Source organism: Anastrepha ludens, chromosome 5 (genome assembly GCF_028408465.1).
Source record: "Anastrepha ludens isolate Willacy chromosome 5, idAnaLude1.1, whole genome shotgun sequence".
In the NCBI taxonomy this organism is placed as follows: domain Eukaryota; kingdom Metazoa; phylum Arthropoda; class Insecta; order Diptera; family Tephritidae; genus Anastrepha; species Anastrepha ludens.
The window spans coordinates 20,131,080-20,147,951 of NC_071501.1; the positions used below are offsets into that span (position 1 = coordinate 20,131,080).

Below are 16,872 nucleotides of genomic sequence, written 5' to 3' on the forward strand. Positions count from 1 at the left end.
ATGAAAACACTTTGGGAAAACTGCAAGATCTTGTAGTATACGTTTATGTAGTCAGAGATTTAAGCAAAAATAAAATACATAATAGTATTTATAACCAAATTTATTCATAAATATTCCTTTTTGGCCACATTTGACACATTAAGTGCGCTATCATGCAAAACTGTATTTCACACGAATGCTGCAACACTGATGTGTACTGTGTGTACCCATTTGTCAATTTTTCGCAACGGCATAGCAGCGATAGCGACAGTGGTTCTTATACAATTTTTTAAGTTAATTCTAGCAATAATCCTTACAGGAAAATAGTTGGAAAATTGTGCAAAACGTGCAAACGCTGCTTGCTATAAGCGCAAAAGGTTCCATGCAGCGAGGGAAACGTACAGATCGGGCAAGTTGAACCATCAGCGGTAGTTACTGAGTACTACCTACACATATGACTTAAGACCGCTGATAGGAATTTTTGGGCTTGGACGATTTTGTTGCCAACAGCAGTTACCAATACGCGCAACTGTTACAGTTAAATCAATTAAATTTAATTATATTTGGGTCGCCGCACATATGGACTACTGAAAGTTTTGATAGAAAATCAGCATCGTTTTTACAACGCCCTTGTATGTAGGCGATTAAGGGATGCTCATGCTTGTTATCTGTGACAGTAGAAGAACTTCCAATAGAAAATAACGGTAGGGAAATGGTGTTAATGATTATTGTATAGATGGAGCAGGAGCAAAGATTTTTTCCATTTATATGAAATATATTGAAAATGTGTTAGTTCGCTATGACGGCTGAACTATAAAACATTGATTTGTGAAAAGTGAAATGGGCGTAGTGCCAATCTTGTTTTTTGACCAATGTATGCTAATTGGAGAGATTTATGTTGCACTGAATTGGGTACACCAAAAATAAATAACATGCGTTAGAAAAACTGAACGCTAACATAATTTGTAGTGAGGCAACGGATACTTAAATATCGGTGGTATCAAAAGTGCTGGTCACTTTATCATGACATCAACAAAATTGATAGTTATAAGTACTTGTTGTTGTCATACTTTATGGCAGTTTACCATAGTGCATAGAAAGATTAATGACCTCAATTGGAGACAGATATAATGGTTCGAAATTCCTTTAGTAACTTTGTACATACAATTCATTGCCTTTCAATAATTTCATTATCGTTAATCCCTTCAGCTTTTGTGCGTGCGAGTGAGAAATTAAAATGTGGAATATGATGTGCGACGTAATGCCAACGATTTCGGAGGATAGCATCTCCCAGAGATCCTCACAATTTAGTGGCGAAGATGCCAACTTCGAGCAGCTAATGGTGTCTATGTTGGACGAGCGTGACAAATTGATGGACAGTTTGCGCGAAGCTCAAGAGCGGCTCAGTGAAACGGAAGTAAAACTGCACGATGTGGAAAAAGAGCGTGATAGCTTACAGCGGCAGATAAATGCTAACTTACCTCAAGTAAAATTGCAAAGCGTAAAATATTTAAAAACAAAGTGCATATTAAATTTAAAAACATTTCAGGAATTTGCAACCTTAACGAAGGAACTTACGCAAGCACGTGAAACGCTGCTTGAGCGTGATGAGGAAATAGGCGAGCTGAAAGCTGAACGCAACAATACGAGGGTGAGTGCTATTCGATTTGAAAACGTAAAATTTTTAATATATAATAGGCTAAAAGCGTCGAAATTTTAGTTCAACAAACAAATTTAAAGTGTTTAATGTACATAATTTAATTATATTCCTCTTTCGTCGTACTAATCAATTTGGAGTATTTTCTTAATTCTACATTCAGTTATTGTTGGAGCATTTAGAATGTCTGGTGGCGCGACATGAACGTTCTTTGCGAATGACGGTTGTGAAGCGACAGGCGGCTGCTCAAAGCGGGGTCTCCAGTGAGGTGGAAGTACTAAAAGCATTAAAGAGTCTATTCGAGCATCATAAAGCGTTGGACGAAAAAGTGCGTGAACGTCTACGTTTATCAATTGAAAAGAATAGTTCACTCGAAGAGGAATTAAACGCAACCAAAGAAGAGGTATGCCAATTTATAAGCAAGATTCATTAATTACGTTTATTCATGCTACACTTATGTATATTAATTCGTTTAGCTTCAGCAATATAAAACTGGTGCAATACAAGCCAATCGTGATGCTAGCAATGAGAATGGAGTGAATGAGAAGGTAGTGCCTTATTACCTATTTGTATTTTAATATGTTCGTTTTAGGTTCTAATGCACATTAACCATTTGACAATAGGTTGGTAGCGGGCTTAACGGTGAATCAAATGAGGCAAACGATTATGCTGCAAAAACGCATGAGCTGCAAACAATAATCGAGAAGCAAGTAAGGAAGTTGTAAAACTGGCGCCAAATAGCATTGTTAAATTTCATTTTCAATTTTATAGACAGCTGAGCTATCGCAATGGCAGCGGCGTGTCTCTGATTTGAACAGCAAAATTTGCGAATTGGAGGAGAGTTTAAGCAGAACTCAAAAGGAGTTGTGCAAGGCGCAAGAACAATGTTCGAAGTTACAAAGAGATTTGAGAGAAAATGTCGCACAGAAGGAAGATCAGGTGGGTTAAATGTTGCAGTACTTATAGTCAATAGCGGGCGCCGTAGCCGAATGGATTGGTGCGTGACTACCATTCGGAGAACGTAGGTTCGAATCTCCGTGAAATCCCAAAATGAAGCACAAAATTTTTCTAAAAGCGGTCGCCCCTTGGCAGTCAATGGCAAACCTCCGAGTGTATTTCTGCCATGAAAAAGCTTCTCATAAAAAATATCGCCCGTTCGGAGTCGGCTTAAAACTGTAGGCCCCTCCATTTGTGGGGCAACATCAAGACGAACGCCACAAATAGGAGGAGGAGTCTATCTCTGTTCAAGACTATCAATATGCAATTTGCGCATATTTAATATTTGAAAAAAATTATCTTTACAGGAGGAACGTATCGCCACTTTGGAGAAACGTTATTTAAATGCTCAACGTGAATCGACGTCTTTACACGACTTGAACGAGAAACTGGAGCAGGAATTGCGCCATAAAGAAGCACAAATTAAGGTAAGGCAACAAAAGCTTTAGGTCCAATAATTTTCAGAAACCATTCATACGTCCTTGTTATAGTTACACGAAGAGAAGATTTGCGCAATCGAGGAAAAATTGGAGTTGTCTGAACAGAAGTTGGCTCAACAGGCAAAATTACAGCCTGACATGGAGGAGCAGCTTAAAGCTCGCATGGAAGCTTTGACAAAGGTAGGAAATAAGGTATGCGCGATTGAATTACTTACAAATGTGATGTGATGTGATGTGTAGTACGTATGTAGCTACGTTTGTATGTTTGTGCGACGCTTGATTTTGGTATACATGTACGTAGATTCCTACATTTTAATTTATGTCCTAAATTGTCCGAAAGTTAGTAGATCTAATTAGAACTTGTCACCGACAATTAATTCGTGCTTTCCACTCTTTATTGATTTGCAGGCACAGGAGCGCCATGGTTCAGCAGAAGATCGTATACAGCGTCTAGAGGCCAACTTGGATGAGAAAAACGCAGAGGTTTTAAGACTGAACCAAAGATTAAAAATGAACGAGGAGCACAATTTAAGGTTGTCGTCCACTGTGGACAAACTGCTTTCGGAATCGAACGAGCGGTTGCAAGTACATTTGAAGGAGCGTATGCATGCGCTTGATGAGAAGAATACCCTCTCTCAGGAATTGGAGAAAGCGCGCAAAATGGCCGAAGAACTGCATCATCAGAAGGGTGAAATTATGAAGGAATTGTCGAAGACACGTTTGGAAATTGAGAATTTCAAGCGACAGTTGTTGCAGCAAGAAATCGCCTACAACATACAACAAACCGAAGCGCTCACCCGCAGTCTATCGCCCAGCAGCGCCGTAGATGGTGGTGCCTTCTCGCGTAGCACCTCGCACGCCAGTTTCGACACACATTCGTTGCGTCGCAGCAAATCGCGCATGCAAGAAGAGGCGAACATAGCACGTTCGATGGCCGAACAGGAATGGGAGAATCTGCAGCAGGCGCACGCACAACAGGCGTACGAAATGTCTGCCGCAGTAGCGGCTGCTGCCGCCGCCGAATGCGAGGACAGCGAAGCAGCGGCGGCAGCTGCCATGTTTGCCGCTTCCGACATGATGTCGCCGTCTGGACATGCAGATGCTCAAACGCTCGCCATGATGTTGCAAGAGCAATTAGATGCCATTAATAATGAGATTCGTTTGATACAGGAAGAGAAGCAATCAACAGAGGCGCGTGCGGAAGAGCTAGAATCGCGTGTGGGCAGTCTAGAGCATGTGAATTTGTTGGCGCGCGGTCGTTCGATGGATCGTCAAAGCCCACCAATGAGTGGGCGCAGTACACCGAATAGCCCAAACAGAGATTTCTTGCAAAAGTACCATACTGTAAGAAAATGCAACATCAAATAGCTTACATACATCAATTAACTATGAATTTGTTTTTTAACAGTTAAATTTGCCTGTTTTGTCGAGCGATATGTCACGCGATGACATTCATGGCATGTCTACCGCTGGCGATTCGAGTTCAGGTGGCGCAGCATCGCCATTAACTGCTAGATCCATGCGTCTTGAGCGCGTTGCGCAGGCGTTGGCACACAGCCAAGAGGAGCTACGCCGACGTTCGGTGGGCATCTCACCTAATCAAGGTGTTGACCATCCAAGGTGAGGATGATGATTGTGGACCATTTCTTTATTTTTTAAACATATTTTTTCCATTGCAGTCATGTGGCCTTGCCACAGCTTAGTAACTATGGTCTTTCGCCGTTAAGTTCGCGTTATGGCAGTCAGGAATCGCTGAGTCGTCACTACAATACAATGGGCTCAATGACAATGCTGCAGACACCTACCACCACTGGGGGTCGTGATGTCGCTTCAGCGGTACAAAAGAAAAAGGGTATCAAATCAAGTTTAGGCCGGTTTTTCAGTAAGAAAGACAAAGTGAAAGGCGTCAAAGATACGTTGCCTGATGGCTCAACCAGTATGATGTCTATTGGCAATTTGTCGATGGGCCTAAGTGAAGGTGAATCGAATTATGATGTCATGAGTGTAACCGGTGGTATGGTGCCGCGTATGAGCAGTATGCCAGGGTCGAAAATATCTTCAGTTGATTATGGACGGCAGAAAAAGTTAGTCTACATTCAAGTTTTGTTGTTCTTATATTTAATTTACTGTGTATTCATGTTCATCGAAGGGAACACGACTATAGAAATGATTTGCTTGGCGAGGCGATGAAAGCAGGAACACCGTTTGCGTTATGGAATGGTCCAACTATTGTTGCTTGGCTAGAGCTGTGGGTTGGCATGCCAGCATGGTATGTTGCAGCCTGTAGAGCAAATGTAAAATCGGGTGCCATTATGAGTGCGTTGAGTGACACTGAAATACAGCGCGAAATTGGTGAGTCTCCTTCTCTGATATGTGCATATATATATATATGTATATTTTTTTAAATTATAAATATAATATGAATTCATTTTTGTTTTCACAGGCATAAGCAATCCACTGCATAGACTTAAATTACGCCTTGCCATACAAGAAATGGTTTCATTAACTTCGCCATCAGCGCCTCAAACGTCACGTACAACGTTGGCTTTTGGTAAGCAGAAATCACGATTTTAATTTGGTAAGGTACACTGCACTAGACAGGGCTAGTTTACTTTGTCGGGAAAACCCTAGTAATTCCGAGAACGTAGAACCGACTGCCAGGGGAATGGGCTAGTTTACTGGTAACTTCTACTTATCGGAGCTCCCACAGCCACCAGAGGGAGTCTCTCTGGCCTCCTATGCTGACGATTGTTCGATAATGCCATCGGGCAATGAAATCGATGGCCTGTGCATCAAAGTAAACGATTACCTCACCAGTCTTTCTCGCTTTTTCACTGCGAGGAATCTCCAACTTTTTCCCACTAAATTCATGGCAACCCTTTTTACCACCTGAACAAAGGAGATCAAACTACAGCTTAAGGTTAAAGTCGATGACACACCAATACCGACATGTTGGGCGTCACCTTCGATAGTTTGCTCTCCTTTTCATAAGAGGCTCTTTCATTCTTATTGAATAATTGATGCGATGCGGTAGAGCCATCAACTTTAGATGGAACATACATTTTTTAAACTTATGAGGAAATAATTGGTTTGAATACCGAAATAAGAAATCTCAAACTATCACATTTTTCAAAACGAAAAAAAGAATTATTCGGGACTGGGGTCTAATATTTTTAACTTGGGATTTTTAAAGTATTTATTCACTACACTTTGGATTACCATTGTATTCATTTTCCTAATTAAATCACTTCAAACCATTTTACTTTAGTAAATATTCCCAGAAATAAACGTATTTTTTTGAAATTCAAAAGCAATAAAATTTGGAATATTGATGATATTTAACCCTTCGCTGGGCACCCGGGTCTAGCCGGACTGGCTTTTTCGACTTTGGACGTGAATCTCACATATTTCTATTATAGCTAACGACTTGAGCTTCCAGGTAGCTTCCTAAAATCTAATTTTCTATCGATTTGTGGATATAACCTTTTAAAAAGGATCCTCAAACAGGACGAAAAAAGGCCAGACTCGGGTACTCAACCGAGTTTTACAAAAGGTTTCCAACGGAGGGTTAATAATAACGTTACTTATGCGACCATAAAAGCCAAACTAAGCCGTTTTCCCTCATCTAATATGTAATGTATATCTTATTTTTAATCAAACTTCAATTAAATGTATAATATTTGATTGTAGTTCTGTTGCTGTGTTGAATGCGCTGACATGAAAAAAAATATTTTTTTTTTAATCTAATCTCCATGCATATTTTCAGGTGACATGAATCACGAGTGGATCGGCAACTATTGGTTGCCTGGTCTGGGCCTCCCGCAATATCGCACCACATTCATGGAATGTCTGGTAGATGCGCGCATGTTAGATCATCTAACGAAAAAAGATTTGCGCGGTCAACTTAAAATGGTGGATAGCTTCCATCGTACTAGTCTGCAATATGGAATTTCATGCTTGAAACGGCTCAACTATGATCGCAGTGAGCTGGAGCACAGGCGTAAAATGTCAGAAAACGGCCTTTGCGATGTGCTGGTGTGGAGCAACGACCGCGTAATACGCTGGGTATGCAGTATTGGATTGAAGGTAGGCAGGGTATTTTTGCTTCCGTATTTTACTTAAAATTTAATGCTATTTGTGCTCTCTGTGATTTGCAGGAATATGCTAATAATTTACTAGAGTCAGGTGTACACGGCGCACTCGTTGCATTGGATGAAAGTTTTGATTCTAATGCGATGGCATTAGCACTACAAATACCAACACAAAACGCACAAGTGAGTATTACAAGGCAATTTTCGTTTTTGCTTGGCAGTAAATTACTATTTTTTTTTTTTTTAAATCATTTTAGGCACGTCACACTTTAGATCAAGAATTCAATAATTTGCTGCAAATTGCCACAGATCGAAGGCCGGAAAATGAACAGCATAGCAATTCTTGATCCAGCTTTGGTATCACGGCCGACATGGCTGGGGAGTAAAATAGTAAACGTAATAGTAGAAACAGCCGCTGAAGCAACAGCTGCAGTACTAGTAAGCAACATGCAAACTAACAACAGCAACTACAGCCGCTACGCGCAAGCAAATATACATGAAGGCACATAGACGCCGCATAGCGCTGAATAAATTGAAAAAAAAAGAAAAAAAAAAATCAAAAACACACAAACACACACACACTATATCGAGCGTAGTAAATTACCATATTTCATGCATCTATAAATCAGTTGACAAAGTCATGCGTTGCAGTGATATGCAGTGATCCAGTTGTATGCTAAATGTATTTGGTATTTATATATATTTCATTTTTTAGTGAGCGTCTTAAATCTTTATATATATATATACTTACAATAAGTATTCTAACGAAATTCATATGCATCATACATACATACCTATAACCATATTCAAGCACAATGTAAAGCGAGGCGTAAAGAAAAAGTAGACGTGGGTCTTGCGGTCAATGCTAACAACACAGCAGTCAGCAGGTCGCAATGACAGCTATTTGTGGACAAGACATAACTACGAAACATTGGTTGACTACAGCCAACACATATACTCACATAATTCATTAATGTTTCGACGGAAACACAAAAACCAGCATCAAGAGTTCGATGTGCAATGTTGAGTTCAATGTTAGCAGAAAAGCAGTGAATATTGTTTTTTGTATCGTAAACTTTTTAGTTTGCGTGCGCTATGTTTTACTGTCTTAATAGTGAGTTAACGTATTTTTTGCTCGATGCTACTTCCGGTCTAGGTAAGTGTTTGTATGATTTCAAAGCCAACAAAAAAATTTAATCAGAAAACAGGCCGCTTCGAAATTTAACTTAAGCTATACTCCACAGCTGTGTCTCACCTGCTTGCTATCTTGCTTTCTTACTCACTCTCCCTCTCTAGTTTTTTCTTACCTATTCCCGCACGGTCGCGTGTTAGAAAAAAAAAAACATTTTTTTTTACCATAATTTTTTACGTATATTTTACATAGTCGTTAGCTCCAAATAGAAGCATAAACAGTATTTTGCAGTTTTATAAGATAAAGTGGAAAAAAACTAGAACAAAAAAATTTAAACATACATAAGTAGGCGCCATATTCCAGCCTTCAGAACCTCAGTGCCCATACATTGCACTATCATAAGAATAAATAAGAATTTGCCGAAAAAATATACGGTGTGCTATATCATCATTAACTGCTTCCAAAGTTGCTAATAAAAAATCTTGCTCTTCAAACAAAGCTAAAACCAAAAAAATAAATAAACAAAAGTAAAACACTTGCATGCACGAAAAAATTCCCAATAATCAACAACAATTCAAACGATTGGCTTAAGTTTCTATATCTTCGTTCATGTAAAGATAATGCGGGAAACAGCCGTATACCCTGTCACTTAATTACCTAGCGCAACCTTGCCATAAATTGAACTTTCGCGACAAAGTTCCTATAGCAACAAGAAACAAGAGAGCAAAAATCTTCGTTCTCACGACAATCGGGTCTACGCTATTGGTACAACTTTGTGTTATACTTAACTAGAGAGTGTCACTCACTCAGCGTCGCTATAAATGTTTGGATAGTCTAGAAAAATATACGAACAACTTTCTCTTAGTTTCAAAACAATTATGTGCAATTGATATATATTTTTTTCTTAAATGCATTTTGAACCCGCGCATTCATCAAAAAAAAAAAAAACAAACAAAAAAAAAACAACTGTGTTCCATGCAAGAGTTCCTCTATTCTAGCAAATATAATAACAACAAAGAATTGTATATTGTTCTCAACAATGCGTGTCGTTTCTCTGTATGCGGTAAAAACAGCTATGATGCTCTATATAATAACTTTATATGTAAAAAAAAAAGTTACACAAATTATTAAAAATAGCAATAAAAAAATTTAACTATTGTCATTAAGTATTAATCGTTTAACCAAATATATAACATGTGGTTAAAATTTAATTTAATTGGTATTAAAATTGTACGCTCTTTGCATTTTTTGTTTCTATTGTTTTTTTGTTGCTCGAGAAACGTCACAGCTGTTAATTCCCCCTACAATTTGAGATAAGCTAAGGTCGTTTTGTTTCAATTGTTGCTTTTTTTTCTTCCAGTACCATACGCATATACAAATACAAATTCCACCTCATGACGATACAACCATACAGACATATACAAGTACATTAATAAACATAAAGCTGTTCAATTCACATGACTTCCTAACTTGCGGCCTATGTATTGATTGCTGTTGTATAGCATTAGCGAATTTCTAGTTCTTTTGTATAGCTTAGATGCTGACATAAAAATTGAATAACAAAAACAACAACACTATTAGTCAAATGTAAACGAACTACATAACCGCAAACATCATCATTTAGGCCATGTACACATGCATACATTCTTACAAACATTTATAAATACATGCGCATATATATTTAGATTCAGCAAAAGGTAAATTACAATAAATGTATGTACATGTGTGTATGTGTATGTTTATGCATACATGTATATGCATACGAAAAGTAATGAGCGCATAAATGTAACCATTAATCATTGACTAATCAAGTATTACCGGACAAAATTGCAAAACACAAGAAAACAAAAAACCAAAACAAAGTAAAATTAATTGAAATTAAAAATGTGGCAGAAAACAAAGTTTAAAAACAAAACAAAAACTATTGAAATTAAAAAGCTTTAAAGGCACTACTTAACTATGATTAATTAAAAAAAGAAAACAAAAAAACAAAAACAAAAAATATTCATTCGTTTAATGTATACCCCTACTATACGAGTAACAAATAGGCAAAACTAACAACAAACAAAAACAAAAAAATTAAATCGTTAAAGACATCAACGGAGCGTACGCATGCTAACTGAGATAAACAAATTGTAAGTTTGCAGTATATGGACAATTTTATACAATATACATATACATAGCATTTTCATATTTATATACATACCTACAGTTACAGAACAAGTCAAGGGTGTTAGGGCAATCATGGCACAAATGTATGTATGTATGCATGTATGCATGTCAGAAACGCTACATACGATACGAGTATATTAATGATTAGGAAATTTTGAAAATTGCTATATACATACATATATTTATTACAAGTATTCAATCTTTCAAAATAGGCAATAGAACCAAAACTGTTAATTAATTTAATTTAAATTTAAAATAATAATAAAATATTTATACCTAAAAATAATTCTAAATGAATGGCACATACGTCTACTACTGTACGTACTATCAAACTTATTCTTGATTCTGTGCTCGAATTTCGTATAGTACGCAAACGAATTATGTACATACGCTTAACTCGCTCACTCGTGAGTCTTCGTTTTTTTTTTTTTTTTACAAACACAAGAACTTTCTTGTTGCAGCCTCTACATCCTTCATTCTAAACATGACGAAGCGGAATTAGCCATTTTGTTATTATTGTTGTAACATCATAAAACATTCTCCATACATTTTTGGTGTTTTTTTTTAAGTGGCAGTCATTGGCCAAATTTAAATCCGGGTAGCTCCGGTAGCGTGGAACCGACTGTCATGGTAACGAAGAACTGAGCGATTTTGATATTAAATTTTGACAGTTTTACGCTTTCCATACTTAAAATACCTATATAAATTCGCCTAAAAATGTTGCACAAATAAAAAAACAAATCCGTTCGTAAGCTCATGCCCGCGTCCAAGGCGAATCTATTCAAGGTGGTAGCATTCGAGCAACAACAACAAATTTTTAAGTTTGAACTGTCAAGAGAAAGAGAGTAGAAAAGAATGGAATGAATGACAAATAGATAAAACTAGTTTCTTGCACATTCACAACACAACAACAACTTTCCATCAATCCGTTTTACTGACATTTCAAAATTAAAGGAGAGTTGAAGAACAAGCAATCAACTAATCTAATCACACCACCTTCTATAGATAATCATTGCACACTTCAATTTGCATTGCTAGTAATTTTTTGACTCGCGAGCAACGGAAAAAGCACATGAATTAGTTTTTTTTAACTCCATCCAAATGTTATGCCTTTTATCGACGAAACAGGAAACAAGTCACGAAGTAAGTTAGCAGTTGTTTCGACTAAAAAGAGTGCAATTACAGTGGCAGCCAAAATAATAGCAGCGCGACATATTTCACAGTTTGGAATATTTTTTAGTTGATTTTTTTTACAAAATTTTTTTTCTTATACTACAACAAAAACTAGATATGTAGATAATTCGAAGTTTCAAATTTTACAAAATTTTGGCTTACACTACAACGAAAACCAGATATGTGCATAATTCAATGTTTCAAATTTCGTATACAATTAAAAAAAGGAAAAACGATTAAATGAAAAATTAAGAAAAATGCCGGGTATGCAGTTTTATACCCCATTACTTTTTTATACAATATTTTGCAAGTTAGAAGTAGCTAAAAAAGTTCATAGATTTTTGACAATTTTTTTTTTGTTGTCACTGTTGCATATTTTCGTCCATATAACAAATTTACAGCACTCGTTTTTGTACAATACAAAGTTAGAAAATTTGCGCTACAAGCAAGATTTACAATCGTAAGATTTACAATTACAATGGAGCGCGTAAAGGTCAAAATAAAAATCTTGATTTAAAATTACATATGTTTTTTTATTTAATTTAAAAAAGTTATTGGAAAAAAAATTTGATGATTAATTTTACGCCACCTTGTATATGATTGGTTTGCGTTGTATTACAAGCTCTATTTTTATAAAAAAATATTTAGAAAAATTCGTGAAAAGTGGAAAATATGACGCGCTGCAATTATTTTGACCGCCACTGTACAACTTCATTTGAAAGCTAATTAAAAATGTATTTTTTCTGGCGCGAAAATGTTCTATCTCAAGTCAATTTAAAAGCATTAGCCGGAGGTAATAAATTTGAAATAGAGTTGACTTGAGGGCTCTTCGTTTCGCCAAGGGGCGAATAGATGAAGCAACTGCCATAAATATGTCTTGGCAGCGCTGGAATAGGGATGTCTTAAATTACATTTGTTTGCAAAATAGTGAGTTATACCAGTTTAATGAAGGAAAACCATACTTGCTCGATGACTTTGTTGTTGGTTTCGCATGCAAATTTATCGTCAAGTTAGACGAGCAGAGAAGTGGCGAATAGAAAAGGCCTTTGTCTCGAAAGAAAAGCGATTGTAAGCGTAAAAAATGGTATTCTTTGTAATCGAAAGTATTTTTTTTTTTGTTCGCGCTTCATTTTCAGCGCCCACGACGGTAGAGTCCACGCTAACGAAACAAACCGGATTTAATGTATATGTGACCAAGCACGCCATTCTATATAAAAAGTGCTATTAATCCATTAAGAAGTAAAGGACCGAGCTTTTCATTAGCTTTCATTCGACTTTTTTATGATGTGTTTTATACTGTTACTACAAAAAGAATTCACGCGACCTTTTTTTTTTAAGTTGGAATTTTTATTTTTTGTGTTATTTGCATTTAATTTTTTTGTTTCCTTTATTATTATTATTTTTTTTTTTGTATTTATTTTTTTTTTTTTTGCATTTATTATTAGTTTCTTTGCATTTATTATTATTATTATTTTTTTTTTTTGCATTTATTTTTGTTAACTCGCGCACCGAAAACACTCACGAGTCATACGCAACGATTTGGCTCGCAAGTGATTGATTTAAGTATACAAAAACGCGCTCGTGCGAAAAGTTGTATAGCAGACAATAAAGTTTAACCGAGATATTAATATTTATATACATAACTAAGATTAAAAACATTTTTACACGAGATTTGTTCATATAAACATACTTCACAAAAATTTAGCTGAATTAAACAAACAATTTTTTTTTTTCAAATCTGAGAAAAGTTATTCGTTTGTTCGAAATTAATGCAAAAAAAAAACAGTGTCAAGAATAAGTCTGTATGTATGTTGTTTGCCATTATAAAGCCTTAGAATTTTTTGTTTACAAGGAATGATTGGTTGTTATTTTGTTTTAAGACTTTTTTTTAGAGATTTATATACGTACGTATTTGTAGGAGTGATTTCTTTTTTCTACTACTTTTATGAAACTATTTCAACGCTATTGTTTTGAACAAAAACAGTGCTCTACCAAATGGAGTGTAAATCCTTATCGAGCCTTACTGTAAATTATTGCACATTACTTATATATTTACGTATGATAAGTGTATGCAGATTTCTTATATTATATGTACATACGCATATTTTGCGCTTCGACAGTAAGACATTTATATTAGTTTGGGGAAAAAGAAATCCATTATTTTCTCGGTAGTTGACCGTAGTGATCGATATCTCGTGAAGTAACGATTAAACTGTTTAAAGTTTATGCTCGTTGTCAAGGTGACTTTCCAAACTAAAAAAACTCTTTTGCTGTTTTCTTTTTACGTTTCCCATTCAGTTGTGAGTTACAGGGTGTTAACAATGGAAGTCGACAAAGAGAAGATTCGAAGTGGCAGCCAGGCCGCTGAAATTGTGTGACAGCTAATAAAGTGCGGCCGCCGTAGCCGAATGGGTTGGTGCGTGATTACCATTCGGAATTCACCGAGAGGTCGTTAGTTCGAATCTCGGTGAAGGCAAAATTAATAAAAACATTTTTCTAATAGCGGTCGCCCCTCGGCAGGCAATGGCAAACCTCCGAGTGTATTTCTGCCATGAAAAAGCTCCTCATAAAAATATCTGCCGTTCGGAGTCGGCTTGAAACTGTAGGTCCCTCCATTTGTGGAACAACATCAAGACGCACACCACAAATAGGAGGAGGAGCTCGGCCAAACACCTAACAGAAGTGTACGCGCCAATTATTTATTTTTTTTTTTTTTTAATAAAGTGCAATTTTTGTTTCGTTGATTCCGTTCAGGCATTTTTGATATTAAAGAAAATGTGGATAATGTGGATAATGTCGATAAAATCACAGAAATAATCAAAGTTGAGCGGCATGTTAGTAGTCGTAGCATCGCCCAGGAGCTCAAGATCGACCATTAGATTAGATTAGATTAGATTTGTGGGGGGCTGGACAAATCCAAGCACTCAGTCAGGAGACCATTGTACTACACCCGGATAGATTTCAGTAGAAAGAATAGAGAGAGGAAATATAAAAAGGTGGTGGTATGACGGATACAGGGCCGTAGGGAGCATATCCATATGCGGGCCCTTTCCAATTATGTCTAATTCATATAAATACGTATAATCTCGAGTCCGGGCCCCTCTGAAAACTCCGGTCCCGGGGAAAAAAGTACCCGATCCCCCCCTCTCGTCGGGCCTGGACGGATAACTTAGTTTGAGGTCACTCTTCCACAAACCTCTTGGATTCATTGATGAATCTTAAGAGATCCGGAAGAGGAAGAGAACTTTATCCGTACTCAGTATTTCGCAATCCAATATCCTACATCTAATTCTGGAAAACGCCGGACAGCTGCAGAGAAAATGCTCAGCAGTGTCGGCATCCTCAAGAGAGTATAGGCATATCGAGCTGTCTACGGCACCCATGGTAGCCATATGCTGACCACAAGCGTTGTGCTCTGTGATTACACCCAGCAGTACTCTCAGGTCATTTCTGCTGAGTTTTAGGAGAAAAGTCGCTATTTTCCTGTTTGGCTTTTTCACAAAGCAATTGACTATTCTGCACGAGTTCAACTTAGACCAACGTCTTCTATGGGTAGACCTCATGAACCTCGTCAATCCATAGTTGAATCGATGCGGAATTGACACATAGAAAACATTCAGAGCTTAGTGGCATACTTGCAGAGCCGTCATTAGCCAATTTCCGTCAACTCGTTCCCTGTAATACCACAATGTCCCGGCACCCAAATAAGACTAACTTTGTTGTGTTTTGCAACACTGTTCAGTTTCGTCTTACATTCACCGACTGGCTTCAAAGAGCAGCGTGTGTTAGCAATGGGCTTTCAGTGCAGCTTGACTGTCACAAAAAATTCATAAAACAGTTTTAAACCATTTGTGCAAAAATTTTACGCAAAAATAATGGATTTCTTTTTCCCCAAACTAATACAATTACATTAAAACTTAAAATTGTGTTTCTAGCAAAGCTTGCTTTTAGCTTTCAATCAACCATATATATTTTTGTCAATTTTCAAACTTTTACCGACAAACTAGTAATTTTATACCCGGTTAAAACAGTTAAAGCGTTGTTTAAAAAATTCCACTGTTCAATCTTAGTTGTTTAGAGAAGCTTATTCAGCATTTCTCCTTGAGAAAATGTTTTATTGTAGGTGTTCATGTAAAAGTCAGTTTATTTAGTATATAAAAAAAATCTATATATATAATATTAATATATATTTATTATGTTTCAAAAAAAAAATCGAAACTTTATCCAAGTGACATATTGTATTTTGCGAAGAATTCAATCATAGATCATGCACACACACACACTCACACATATCTCTTGTTTATAATAAATTGTGAATGATTACAAATTCATAAATTTGTATTTTTAATGCTGCCTTTTTTTGCTTTTTTTATATTTTTTAAAAACTGTTAAATTGAATTGTCATCATCATCTAAATAAAAAAAGTCACATTTGTACTGTACATATCTGTACAATAGTAACCTTAGTTGCAGTTATTTCTTAGAAAACAAAAAATTAGCATTAGGGGTATTCACAGTGTGGCTAAGAGCTATGTTGGAAGTGAAGCTGAAGGTCATAACATGACATAACTTTAACGGGATATACACCTAAGCCGCATGTCGCATAGTTGCGCTTTAATGAGCAGTGTTATGTATTTGTTTTAGATTATCTATGCTTATCTATGTCTGTATTATGTGACACCAAAATATTATTTATTACATAAGTTGCCTGTACTTGAAGTCGCAAGGAAATGCAAAAAAAAAAAATCATAGTGAAAAAGTTGCAGATTAATACATATAAAAACAAAAAACAACAAAAAGAACAAAATTGTCGACCATTCATTACATTTAATGCGAATAATGCAATAGCGAATTAAAAAAAAAAATACAAAAAAAGCAAAAAATAAGAAGAGAAAACAAAACAATAACAATAAATGGAAATGAAAATGAAAATGACGTGTAATAGAAATAGTATTTTTCACTGTGCGCTTCTGTTGTATTTATTCAGCAATGATTTACCAGTAATAATATTGTATATATTAATATAAATACCTAAAAAATATACATATATATAAATTTAAAATAAATATAAACAGTTTAGGATTATACAAAACAAAAAAAAAAAACAAATATATATATAATATATATGTATGAAAAAAAATGATAATGAATTAACCTTTGTACTTAAGATCATTTCTTAAGTAGTAATAGCCACTCTATTCGAAATACAATGCAAATAATAATGATAATAAAA

General features: G+C 36.0%; 1 protein-coding gene across 2 annotated transcripts; it reads left to right on the forward strand.

Annotated features, from left to right (window-relative positions):
• The first annotated feature begins 198 nt into the window (after window positions 1–198).
• Window positions 199–15,975, forward strand: LOC128865356 (liprin-alpha-1). Of its 2 annotated transcripts, none has more exons than XM_054105607.1 (17): window positions 199–388; window positions 1,189–1,465; window positions 1,529–1,630; window positions 1,800–2,039; window positions 2,113–2,184; window positions 2,260–2,346; window positions 2,408–2,575; window positions 2,941–3,060; window positions 3,124–3,264; window positions 3,481–4,416; window positions 4,481–4,692; window positions 4,752–5,156; window positions 5,222–5,424; window positions 5,516–5,623; window positions 6,839–7,158; window positions 7,230–7,346; window positions 7,421–15,975. In XM_054105607.1, the coding sequence occupies exons 2-17, from the start codon at window positions 1,217–1,219 to the stop codon at window positions 7,508–7,510; spliced, it is 3,570 nt and encodes a 1,189-aa protein (XP_053961582.1). In that variant the 5' UTR covers window positions 199–388; window positions 1,189–1,216; the 3' UTR covers window positions 7,511–15,975. The 2 variants fall into 2 exon arrangements, with proteins under 2 accessions (XP_053961582.1, XP_053961583.1); XM_054105608.1 differs by having other exon boundaries at window positions 3,124–3,252.
• Window positions 15,976–16,872: the final 897 nt, after the last annotated feature.